Below are 13,666 nucleotides of genomic sequence, written 5' to 3' on the forward strand. Positions count from 1 at the left end.
AACAAATGAATTACTCACAAATGAACATTTCCTCTCCAAATGAACATAGCCTTGTGGGTATCAATTTAACCTTGTTTGACAATTATTTCTCACTGATATGAAAGGTCCTTATGCTTCCAAAACCATGCTCTAAACAAACTCAAGTGTCAGGACTCTTAAGAAAACCCCATGGAGAAGATGCCTTCATCCAATGACTTGTGTGTAATGGAGAGTCATAATCAAGGGCTAGGAAGAGGGGATTTCACAGGGTTGTAATGGAAACTGAAATGCCCTAGGTAGAAATACCATCCAAATGACCAAAACGTAGCCATTCATGATTTCATCAAGTTTAATACATATGTAAAAATGCCATCTTATGTACATTCGTATAAAATGTGTTCTGAAATTGTGAGATACAAAAACATTAGCATAAACACTAGAAATGATTCACAACCAGGAATCAGCCTATTGCACATCGGTCAGATATTCCTGCTTTGTCCAAATGGTTCAGTGCATCTATAACAAGACTGAATTCATGTCCAGAACTAAGAGGCCAAAGTTAGACTGCCTCTATGATGATCACCGTTGTATTATTCTTAACCCACATCATCAGTCACAGAGAGGAAAGTCAGCTAATAGAAGACAATAACAATCTATCCATCATGATTGTTAATACATTTTGAATCAAGGCCTTGCTATATATTCCACTTCAGTTGGCACCTCAGTCGAACCCTATACATTAAAACATCGACATTTCCATCCATATAGAACATGGTTTATTCCATAAGTTACTCATAAAGACTACATTTAAATGATTAGGATAATGAGGAAAATAATAGTTCATGTCACTTGGTAAACAATACATTTGTAGATGAGACAATGTGAGAGAATGAGAATGGTTCTGGAGGGAGGGAGGAGGTTGGTTCTGGAGGGAGGGAGGAGGTTGGTTCTGGAGGGAGGGAGGAGGTTGGTTCTGGAGGGAGGGAGGAGGTTGGTTCTGGAGGGAGGGAGGAGGTTGGTTCTGGAGGGAGGGAGGAGGTTGGTTCTGGAGGGAGGGAGGAGGTGGCTTGGTGGTGGTACGCAGGTCATCCATGTACAGTATATTGGTGTAGGAGTTCAGCAGGGATCAATACTAACACCGCTACATTATACTCTTCAGTGTTGTGTGCAGTTCATTACATGCAGCCTATGTAGGCTGTCAAATAATGCTGTCAATAATAACAATATCAGCCTCAATTTAAAGTACAAGTCCATATTTGTGCAATCTCAGCCACCAATGGTGCAGCTGTTCATAATGGAAGTCACAGGAGGGAAAAGAGCCTGAGTCTAAAGTACTGTACACTACATCAAGTACACCAGAGCCACCGCTCTGCTGCGGCGGCTCAGACCGGGCTCTCCTCTTCTACCTCCTCCACTTCCTCCTCCTCCTTCGTCAGTGTATCCCAGATGGTCTGAGTCTGAGGGCTCTCTTCCTCCTCTGGTAGTGCCCCTCTCAGGCCACCAGTTGGGATCTCGTCTCCTCCTCTCAGACCACCAGTTGGGATCTCGTCTCCTCCTCTCAGACCACCAGTCGGGATCTCGTCTCCTCCTCTCAGACCACCAGTCGGGATCTCGTCTCCTCCTCTCAGACCACCAGTCGGGATCTCGTCTCCTCCTCTCAGACCACCAGTCGGGATCTCGTCTCCTCCTCTCAGACCACCAGTCGGGATCTCGTCTCCTCCTCTCAGACCACCTCATCTGACTCCAGGTTGTATTCTTCATACAGGGCATCCAGGATAGCCAGTTGTTTCTCCATGGCAGGCAGGTAGACCCCCAGGTCCCGGTGCATGCCTGTGTTGAATCCTTCTTTCAGTTCCTCCCCCTCTCTGGACACCAGAGCCGCCGCGAAGCTGCTGTATGATGGCGCTGCTCGGAGGGCCAGCTGGGAACGGAGAGACGAAGTGACACTAAGTCTCACACACCAACACACCAAGGTTATTATAGGTTTGTACTTACACTACTGTTCAAAAGTTTGGGGTCACTTAGAAATGTCCTTGTTTTTGAAAGAAAAGCACTATTTTTGTCCATTAAAATAACATTGTTTATGTTGTAAATGACTATTGTAGCTGGAAACGGCAGATTTGTTAAATGGAATATCTACATAGGCGTACAGAGGCCCATTATCAGCAACCATCACTCCTGTGTTCCAACGGCACGTTGTGTTAGCTAATCCAAGGCTAATTGATCATTAGAAAACCCTTTTGCAATTATGTTAGCACAGCTGAAAACTGTTGTGCTGATTTAAAGAAGCAATAAAAAAAAAACTGACCTACTTTAAACTAGTTGAGGATCAACATTTGTGGGTTCGATTAGTCTCAAAATGGCCAGAAACAAATAACTTTCTTCTTAACTCATCAGTTTCTCGGCATGAAATAGCGTTCATTTCTCAGAACAAGAATAGACTGAAGATCTCGTACAACGCTGTGTCCACGCTGTGGACGTCCTGGGCTGGTGTGGTTATACGTGGTCTGCGATTGAGGCCGGTTGGACGTATGGCCAAATTCTCTCAAATTATGTTGGAGGGGGCTTATGGTAGAGAATTTAAGATTCAATTATCTGGCAAAAGCTCTGGTGGACATTCCTGCAGTCAGTATGCCAATTGCACACTCCCTCAACTTTAGACATCTGTGGCATTGTGTTTGACAAAACTGCACATTTTAGTGGCCTTTTATTGTCCCCAGCACAAGGTGCCCTTGTGTAATGATCATCCTGTTTAATCAGCTTCTTGATATGCCACATCTGTCAGGTGGATGGATTGTCTTGGCAAGGGAGAAATTCTCACTAATCAGGGATGTAAACAAATTTGGGCACAAAATTTCAGAGAAATAAGCTTTCGTGCCTGTGAGAAATGTCTGGAAACTTAACATGTTGCATTTATATTTTTGTTCAGTATAATATTATTTCAGTGTGTGTGATATAGGGGGTTTATAAAGAATGGCACCGCTGCCATGTTGATCTGAGCCTTGCTGTCAGAGAACATTAGTGTCTGACTTTCAGCTGTCGTAAATGCACCTCCCCCCGACTCCAGTCCTTGACAGCTGGTTGTTTTAGAATTACCACTCAAACGCGCCCAATATCTGCAGTGCTGCTCCTCGTCTTGCGGAGTCTCCCTTTAAATTATAAAGTCAATCTCAATGTGATCCGCAAGATTCAGAAGCTTGAAAACCCCATTAGAAAAAAAATCCTTAAACCCCATTTTGCCTCCCAAAAAACCCCTTCATTTTAGTTTTTATTTTAGTTTGTTTTGGAGTCAAAGATAACAGTTTCAGTATAGTTTTTCAAACAGGTTTGTTAATTATTTTATTTCCGTTTACTAAATAGTTTTTGTTCCTTGATTAGTTTGTTTCAGTTGACTATAATAGCCTTAGTGCACGCACAGACACATGCCCGCCCGCCAAAGTGGGCATGAGAGCTTGAAGACTGATTATCAAGTATTACTCACAGCAAATACACCTCGCACAACCCATCCATGATACTGCCGCAGACTCCGTCCATAAGCATTACCTGAGTGGACGAGGGAGGGGAGTGTGTTAGGAATACAGAGGACATTACGTAATACACTATATGACATCAAACCAAAAGAGGACTATCACCTAACTATTAACCGTGTGTGTACCACAGTGTTGCGATGCTAACTCACCCAGCGCTCCGGGGATATCCCTTTCCCCAGAGTTGACCAGGGACAGGAACTCCTTGAGGAACTTGAGTCCTCGTTTGAGCCACAGCAGGGCCTCGGTGGCTGAGTTGCGGACGCGGGCCACGCCGGTCTGCACCTCGTGGAGCACTATGGTCTGCAGTGTGGGGAAGCTGCCCGGGTCCGACGACAGCTTCTGGTGGATCTTCTACAGACAGCCACACAGAGAGACAGAATAACTTGTCGTCATAAAGACAATGTCTGATGACCAAATGGCACCCTATTCCCTTTATAGTACACAAGATGTGGGCCCTGGTCAAAAGTAGTGCACTACATAGGGAATAGGGCGCCGTTTGTTACGCAGCCCCATCAGTTCTTATAGGTTTCTAAATCTGGTTGGTCGTGTCGTGTTGCCACTTAGCAGGTTTAATTGTTCCATGCCAACACTGGAAACCATAGCTTGTTATTTATTGGTGGCGGTAGAGTAAAATAACTCTGTTAAAGCTCTGCTAGTGAAATGTTCCAGTGCTTTATACACACAGCACTGCCTAATGACAATATATCACTTTCACCTTCCAGCACAGAAATTGTTAGAACAGTATTTGTTTAGTGTGTATTCTGCCCAACTGAAGAGTTCACAGGGCAGGTTAAGGACCCTATTCCCTCTGTAGTGCACTACTTCTGTACTGCGCTACCGTATATAGGGAATAGGGTGCCATTTGGGACAGAACCCGTGGGTGTAAAAGTCCATTTGGTCCCATTGTAACTGCGTGGAGGGAGGAGAGTCCCTCTTGTGGTCATTTAGAGAACTGTTGATACCAGACAGGCTTATACAACATCTGCTCCCAGAATGTCATGCTGATTTGAGCAGCTTTTTAAAAAGGTAGGCTTTAGTAAACTTAATCTAACTTTAATTTCCTGTAATGTAAAAATGTAACATTGTTCTAAACTCAAGACAGCCTTTCCTCTTACCTTGATGTTGCCTGTAAAATCCATTTTTACTGGACCAAATACTGTGGATCCTAGTTTGTCTGAGGAGAGAGAGTCCAATGTCACTTCAATGCTGGATATTTTTGTTACACTATTGTTTGTCCTTGTGGGGCGGTTCCCCCCCCCCCCCCATTCCGCAGTAACCATTACAAATTGATGTAGACTTCACTAGAAGAGTAAATTCTAAGTATAACATGGAAGAGATCGTAAGCCTGGAGGATCCAGAGCCATGTGTGTAACATACAATACATACCCGTAGCTCTCTATAGTTTATCACAGTGACATGCATTACGGTCGGATCACACGAACAATGGACAGAGGGCTGTTGTATGACTTCAAGATGGATTACACACTCCAGACTCACATACACACACCCTCCCTCCCAGGAAACCCATCCACTTGATTAGTAAGTAAGAGAAAGAAATGCCTCCAGTCAACCAGAGAACACATCCAATAGGATGATCAATTAGATGCAGACGAGGAGAACAGTATGAACATGTGAGAGTAGACTGAAGGGAACATGGACAGAGCATGCACCACCACCAGGTGGAAAAGATTATTTACAGCATGTTTCACAAAAGATGGAGGAAGAGACAGACAGAGGAGAACAGTATGGACGTGTGAGAGGAGACTGAAGGAAGGGAACATGGACAGAGCATGCACCACCACCAGGTGGAAAAGATTATTTACAGCATGTTTCACAAAAGATGGAGGAAGAGACAGACAGAGGAGAACAGTATGGACGTGTGAGAGGAGACTGAAGGAAGGGAACATGGACAGAGCATGCACCACCACCAGGTGGAAAAGATTATTTACAACATGTTTCACAAAAGATGGTATGATTGAAAAAAAAAAAAGATGGGAGGAAGAGACAGACAGAGGAGTGAAGTGACCGTCCTACCTAATACAGGCACTATTGCATAGCATGAGTCCAGAAAGGCTTGTGTAGGAATACCACTGTCACCGTCCAGTCTTATATCACTAAATCTAAAGAGAAGTCAGAGAGATTCAAACAAGGGGAGATATTAGTGAGGTCCAGTATCGACAACCTTTATTTCATTCAATCAAACCAAAACAGAAAAGAAACAGATACAACCAAAGCCAAAGAGCCTCCACACAAGACCGTGCTGTCAGGCCATTGGGTGATTTCATACTTGTTTTGAGTTCTTGTCTCGAACTTAGATACATTAGAACTATTTATTATACAGGTGTATCAAAAGCATATCAGCTATGTTCCCCAACCTCTACGGCGTTGTTCTAAGGATTTCATTTTCACTAGTTCTGTGTTGGATGTTTACTGCACTTAAACACGTTAACACCGCTTACATTGTCTCTCCCTGTCATTGGAATACTGTAATATCACAAGTGAACATCACGGTTATGATCATTCATATCACAGTTATGATCATTCAATTCACGGTTATGATCGTTAAAATCTTATCTTAATGCTGAATAACACTGTTAAAAAGGGGCTTTCAAATGTCATCAAAAAGAAAAGAAAGAGTGAAAGGATTACCAAAAAAAAAAAAAACCCAAAATCAGATGAGGGCATCTCTGTAATAGTCATGTGATCAACCGAGAACACACCAGTGTAAAACTTGTTATATGTTCAAATGGGTTTAAAAAGTCAACAACAAACTTGCTCTGTTTTAACCTAGTCAGTCATTAACAGCAACAGAGTTGGCAAGAGCACAAAGATCTGGGACCAGGCTAGTTCTCCCTTTTTCTTTTCGCACAGGCATGGAAAAATGACCTTTGCCCTTTCATACCCAAAGCATTAGCATTGGGCCTAAACAGTATATATCAGAGTAGCACAATTTGCAGCATAATCTGAACACACTAAATACATCAATCTCAATAATAAATACCTCATTGTGTAACATCATTACAGTACCTAGAATAATGAATTCATGGATTAGTGTATGAGTTGGCCCTTGTTCTGTCTAGTTACTGCTTGTGAAATATTAGCATTGACCGCAGTAGTAAAACACCTACACTCTGGGGTGAAGTTTTCCCCGAGTTACAGATCTATCATCAGCTTCCCCTCCCACAATGCAACAAGTGAAATCTAGACAAGCCTAAATATCTTATGTAGACTTGTCCTTCTTTTTTTCCCCGTACCAGGCTAATTGTGCATATTCTAACCAAAAACATGCTTAATACAAGCCATTTCTCCTATTTCAAGATATTTAGCTAAATATTTTACCTTAATACAATGATGTCTATGCAGATACCCAAGACTTCCAGTCTTTGAGCTAACGCTACATTGCCAAAATCCCAAACTATCCCTTTAATGCAAAACTGACCACAGATCAGCATTCTAGGGTCAACTTCACCCTACACCGTAAGGTCTACAGTATGTGTCCCTCCTGCAGTGTGTCCCCATACCTGTGACTCATCGTACTGAAGAATGTGTCCACCTGCTCTGTCTCCTCTTCTTCTCCCTGTGGCTGGGCAGGCTGCTCCTCCTCCAGCTTGGCTTCCTCTTGGTCAGTGACAGCTTCCTGTTGGTTCTGGGTCACTTCCTGTTTCTCTTCTTCTTGGGCGTTGCTCATTTCCTGCTCCACCTCTTTGAATTCCTCCTCCTCCTCCTCTTCCTGCTGTGCTGGTTGGTCGGTGTGTTCTGGGTCAGGGTTTGTGTGGGTGGTTTGGGTAGTGGCCTCCTCTTCCACTGCAGACTCCTCTGGGCCCTGGGGGTCCCTGCCGACTGGGCTATTTTCTGTATGGCACAGAGAGAAACACAACATGTTCACAAATGTTCTGTTCCAGTTGGCATGTATGAGCCATAGCAACTAGCATGTGAAACCCATTCAAGCAGAAATTGTCAATGTCATTTCAAGGAGAACTCTAAACCACTACCTTAAAAGTATCTAGGTGTGCCATATTGTGAAAGAAGCACTTTCTGAGTTCCACATTTATCAAGTGCCAGTGATACATCTAGCTTCGTACATTGGGGTCCGTTATTTTAATCAATGTTAAGATAAATATAATAAATCATTGCCAACTTCAGCTGGTCCTCTTTCTACAGAACTCTAGAAGACATTGCCAACTTCAGCTGGTCCTCTTTCTACAGAACTCTAGAAGACATTGCCAACTTCAGCTGGTCCTCTTTCTACAGAACTCTAGAAGACATTGCTAACTTCAGCTGGTCCTCTTTCTACAGAACTCTAGAAGACATTGCCAACTTCAGCTGGTCCTCTTTCTACAGAACTCTAGAAGACATTGCTAACTTCAGCTGGTCCTCTTTCTACAGAACTCTAGAAGACATTGACAACTTCAGCTGGTCCTCTTTCTACAGGACTCCTGCATGGTGAGCAGTAAAAGGTCTCATGCTTTGGAGGTGATTCTGGTTCATATACAGGGTGTGTGTGTGTATACATGTACATTTGAAAGGGCAAGTGTATTTAAATGAGAGACCTGTTGGGGGTGTTTGGGTGGTTCTCTCAGGGAGCGTGTCTGGTCCGTCTCGTTGGTCTGGTCCCTCTGCTCCAGAGTCAAGGCTCTGGTTGTCATGTGTTACAGATCCTCCTGAGATTTCTTTACACTCCCTGTGTCTGGAGAAAAAGACAATTAAGCCCCCCCACATCCCAAAGAACAAGACAATAACCCCCCACATCCCAGAGAACAAGACAATAACCCCCTACATCCCGGAGAACAAGACAATAACCCCCCACATCCCAGAGAACAAGACAACCCCGGGACGGCAGGGTAACCTAGTGGTTAGAGCGTTGGACTAGTAACCGGAAGGTTGCAAGTTCAAACCCCCGAGCCGACAAGGTACAAATCTGTCGTTCTGCCCCTGAACAGGCAGTTAACCCACTGTTCCTAGGCCGTTATTGAAAATAAGAATTTGTTCTTAACTGACTTGCCTGGTTAAATAAAGGTAAAATAAATTTTTTAAATAACCCCCCACATCCCGGAGAACAAGACAATAACCCCCCACATCCCGGAGAACAAGATAATAACTCCCCACATCCCAGAGAACAAGACAATAACCCCCCACATCCCGGAGAACAAGATAATAACCCCCCACATCCCGGAGAACAAGACAATAACCCCCCACATCCCAGAGAACAAGACAATAACCCCCCACATCCCGGAGAACAAGACAATAACCCCCCACATCCCAGAGAACAAGACAATAACCCCCCACATCCCGGAGAACAAGATAATAACCCCCCACATCCCGGAGAACAAGACAATAACCCCCCACATCCCAGAGAACAAGACAATAACCCCCCACATCCCGGAGAACAAGACAATAACCCCCCACATCCCGGAGAACAAGATAATAACCCCCCATATCCCGGAGAACAAGACAATAACCCCCCACATCCCAGAGAACAAGACAATAACCCCCCACATCCCGGAGAACAAGACAATAACCCCCCACATCCCGGCCACAGAGTTATCATGGATACATATCTAATGCTGTAGTTTCATGCAGTTAGTGGACATGTAGCAATTCATGGAAGATGGAGATAAGGGAGTGCTGGTGTAAAGGTTGAGACCGCGAGGAAAAAGTTAGCTTCAAACCAAACTTCTGAAAAGAGAGCCACCTACTTTTCCTGATTTGATTGATTGACAGGTTTGACCTGTGGAACAACAACAAAATTGCACATTAGCCAAAGACAGAGCAGTATGAAGAGAAAACGTTGGCTGGCTAAGCTCATGTGTAGAATCACGGTCGTCTTGCATCAAACTGAGGCCGTCAAATCAAAAGGTAGTCCTAAGTCCTAATGTTTCCTCCGACACATTGGTGCGGCTGGCTTCCGGGTTGGATGCGCGCTGTGTTAAGAAGCAGTGCGACTTGGTTGGGTTGTGTTTCGGAGGACGCACGGCTTTCGACCTTCGTCTCTCCTGAGCCCGTACGGGAGTTGTAGCGATAAGACAAGATAGTAACTACTAACATTGGATACCACGAAAAGGGGGTAAAATAAAATATAAAATATAAAAACGACTTAAGATATTGACTCCAATCTAGGTTGAGCCTTTAGATTTTGTGACAACTAACAACTAAATAAACTTTTTCCACTTCTCTCAGACTTATAAAACACGTTTCCAAAACGCACTACCAAATATGGTGGTGAGAGGAAGCCACTACCAAATATGGTGGTGAGAGGAAGCCCAGTGGCCGGCAGTGGGTGAAGATGGAACCAGATGGATTTTGGCCGACATTCTGCTGATTTTCTCATCAATTAAACATTTGATCGCAATACAGTTCTGTTACCAAAACTAAAATATGTTACAAACAGAGTGGACTAAGTTTTGTAGACTTTACCGTTTCCCAAAGTTTTACAATTGTTGAGTGCAAATTCAAATTGAGTTGTTGCACATGCTCACTTCAGGGTAGGCGCAAATATGCAAAGAAATGCTAGAACGCGCCAATAGGATCTCGCTAGTTCATGCTTGGCTCTGCCCACCTCCTTGCTTGTTCTGCCCAATATGACTAATTTGTTCTCATTTGAAACGATGGGCTGTGGTCTATCTTGGTTTAGTTATAAAAAACCTTTGGCATCTCTATGTGTAAGCAGGTACCTTCTGGGGTTTGATGGTTGCCACGGGAGGTGACCCGGGTGGGGTTTTTGTGGCCTGGTCTGAGCTGAAGGTGCGGTTGGCGATCAGCATGCACTCCTCCAACGTCTTGATGAAGGTGGTGCATGTAGATTTCACCATGGTGCCAGGGTTCTCCCCAGCCTGAAACAGACACACATATACACAACCATCAACTCCTAAGCAGATTGCTTATTCCTTGTTTGTGCTGTAAAAGTGACTGTCCATTTGCATAGCAACATAATCCACTGGCGATTCAAACAGAGCATACATACTGAACTCAGTGAGAAAAGGTTTTCTGGTTGCACAGAGAGTAAATAGGCCATTGAAAACTCACCCCGCACTCTGTCTTACCTCCTCAGTCTCCTCACTGTCCTTGATCTGGTTAACTTGCTGGAGCAGAAGGTCACAGTACAGCCTCAACTCTGACATCTTGGTCTTAAGAGCCTCTGTGTTCTCCTGGTGCTCTGAGGGAGAGAGAGAGACGCGATGAAAATATCCTTGGTTGTGTTATGTGAATATTTAAGATGAATAAAGATCATATTCTCTGCATACATTTCCCTCTCTATAATACACAATGTCCAGTGTTCTGTCGGTGGCTCTCTATAATACACAATGTCCAGTGTTCTGTTGGTGGCTCTCTATAATACACAATGTCCAGTGTTCTGTTGGTGGCTCTCTATAATACACAATGTCCAGTCGGTGGCTCTCTATAATACACAATGTCCAGTGTTCTGTTGGTGGCGCTCTATAATACACAATGTCCAGTGTTCTGTTGGTGGCTCTCTATAATACACAATGTCCAGTGTTCTGTTGGTGGCGCTCTATAATACACAATGTCCAGTGTTCTGTCGGTGGCTCTCTATAATACACAATGTCCAGTGTTCTGTCGGTGGCTCTCTATAATACACAATGTCCAGTGTTCTGTTGGTGGCTCTCTATAATACACAATGTCCAGTGTTCTGTTGGTGGCTCTCTATAATACACAATGTCCAGTGTTCTGTTGGTGGCTCTCTATAATACACAATGTCCAGTGTTCTGTTGGTGGCTCTCTATAATACACAATGTCCAGTTGGTGACTTTCGGGTTGATGGTCACTAGACTGGATGCTGTATGTTACGGATTAAACTCATATCTGTTGATAGTGATTGACGCCAGACTGGAGGTACAAGGACTAAACACACTGATTATTATTGTGTTGTCTGAAACACTGTGATCCTGTAGAAGCTGACAGTCACTGCCTTTTGTTCTAACTTCATACAAGCCTTCTGGGCTGGTGTTTACAGAGCAGCTGTCTGCTGATTATGATTTAGTCTCAGAGAAGGCCGGGTAGACATTTTCTCTGCTGCTGTGCTGGAGGCATCTCCCTGTTATAACTTGTAATGAACAGGATTGGCTTTAACTGAGACTGCTCTTCGCTTTAGTTCACCTGGAAATTCATTTTACTGGTTACGTCCCAGATGACACCCTATTCCCTATTTAGTGCACTACTTTTAACCATGGTCAATCGGCAAGTAGTGCACTATACGGGAATAGATGCCATTTGGGATGCGGAGGTTCTCACGTACTTGCTGTAGATCATCAACTAGTCAGCAGCGGGACAATTGTTTTATTGAGCTGGGCCGGAACATAATTAAAAATAATTTGTAGACTGAAAATTGACCGCAAGAATCCCCAAAATATATTTGACAAAAACATAATCATTTCAAACCTTGCTTCCATTATACGATCACATCTCTTATGCAGGAATACTTGGGAACAGATTTTACAGTCTCACGTCCAACAAATAAACACATTGTTTTGGGGGTTTTTTTTGCTCAGAAAACTTGGGTGATTTTATTTGTCCCTCCCTCGGGCCACCAGTTGAGGAATATAAACACATTCATTTCATGAAGTCAGTTGCTTTTAACAGGTCACCCATGTAGACCTACATGTCCATGGCAGGCACCAGGCTACAACAGGTAAAACCAAGCCAAACACCCACACAGCAACATTAAATCGTGTTTCAGTCAAGCTATTGTGTTGTCAGACTTGTTTGGAGTAACCCAAAGCTAACACCTTACCTTTCTCTCTCTTGGTTCGGTTGTCTGTGAGGCAGGCCTTTGCAGATCCCAATGCGACCAGCCATTTCTGCCTCTCCGCTGCGTTGATGGCTCGGAGGTAGAAGTACTGTTCTCCAGGGATGGTCAGGTCAACCCGTGTGAAGTCAGAGGAGTGGACTAGTAGGGAGAGATGGTGGAAGAGAGAGAAAGACAGAAAGTGGGTAAACCCCAGTTAACAGCAGACTCAAGGGTGTAGGACAGTGGTTCCCAACCTTTTTTGGTTACTGTACCACCAACTGAATTTAGCTCTGCCTGGAGTACCCCCTCATGTGCCATTTACCAGTAGGCCTATGGGCTCATGAGTCTTCTCAAGTACTCCTGTGGATAGGCCAAGTACCCCAGGTTGGGACCCACTGGGGTAAGAGACATTTTGGAAATCATATGTGGTTGTTATGTTGTCTATAGTTTGTCTGCCTTTGTATATTCCACTTAATTTGTACACTAGAGTGCACTATATGTTGGGTCATGGGTCACATGTATATAGGCACACAGGAAGTGGGTTTTTGGGGACAAAAACAATATAGACTAAGCTTCAGATTGACTCTTCAGTGGGGTGTAGCCTATCTAGTTCAAAGGACCGCAACAGTTAGCATGTTGTCATAATACAGGCCACTGTGTCTTTACCAAGCCAATAATAGCTACCAAGTACCAACCTTGTATTTCACACACTGAGATTTTGATGCTTCCCTTGCATCCTTTCCAGGAATCCTCTTGCGAGTCATAGTAGGACAAAGTCCCTCCTTCCAGTACAAACCAGCGAGGCTGCCAACCTGGAAAAAAGGATGTTGATAACTATGACCACTATTTACATTTACTATTCATTGTAACCTGTAGTTGCTAACTATCTAGCTAACAGAGCAAGACATATGACTCAGTGCCATCCAATGACAATTAGCTAACTAGCTAGCTAAGGTTAGATCATGTTGTTTTTCTGGCTGATTACCTGTCCAGCTAGTTGTTAGCTAGGTAGCTAACAATCTGATTCAAAGCTGACTTATTCAGAAGCTCAGTTAGCTGCTTAGTTTCTTCTTACCACTTATGTAATTTGTCCACTTGAATAGGATTCCCTCCATTCTTCATCTGTTTCTGAGGTTCATTACTTGTTTATTAGAACAAGACGCCGGCCACAGCTGATCCTGGAGACTCAATTTCATTCCCAAGTAAGATTTTCGGAAATAAAGGACCCGTTTCATTTGGATACGACAGAAAAGTACGTAAATCATACATGAATGGGGTTCCATGTGATCGCGTGAGATCCCGCCCAGTTCTGTGACGTCAAAGGATTTGGGTTTTAGGCCCTGTGGACGTAACAATGTGGGAGGAACTATGTATGTCCTCCAATGAACAGAAACTATTTAGAAATTGGGTG

General features: G+C 43.8%; 1 protein-coding gene across 1 annotated transcript; it reads right to left on the minus strand.

Annotated features, from left to right (window-relative positions):
* Positions 1–313: 313 nt before the first annotated feature.
* Positions 314–13,560, minus strand: LOC116359278 (pleckstrin homology domain-containing family A member 8). Its single transcript, XM_031812005.1, has 14 exons — positions 13,331–13,560; positions 12,951–13,067; positions 12,259–12,414; positions 10,550–10,662; positions 10,181–10,339; positions 9,206–9,237; positions 8,060–8,196; positions 7,031–7,361; positions 5,544–5,629; positions 4,625–4,683; positions 3,659–3,860; positions 3,461–3,522; positions 1,712–1,900; positions 314–1,678 (listed from the first exon to the last, which is right to left on the minus strand). The coding sequence occupies exons 1-14, from the start codon at positions 13,368–13,370 to the stop codon at positions 1,670–1,672; spliced, it is 1,692 nt and encodes a 563-aa protein (XP_031667865.1). The 5' UTR covers positions 13,371–13,560; the 3' UTR covers positions 314–1,669.
* Positions 13,561–13,666: the final 106 nt, after the last annotated feature.

Source organism: Oncorhynchus kisutch, unplaced genomic scaffold (genome assembly GCF_002021735.2).
Source record: "Oncorhynchus kisutch isolate 150728-3 unplaced genomic scaffold, Okis_V2 Okis02a-Okis13b_hom, whole genome shotgun sequence".
NCBI lineage: Eukaryota > Metazoa > Chordata > Actinopteri > Salmoniformes > Salmonidae > Oncorhynchus > Oncorhynchus kisutch.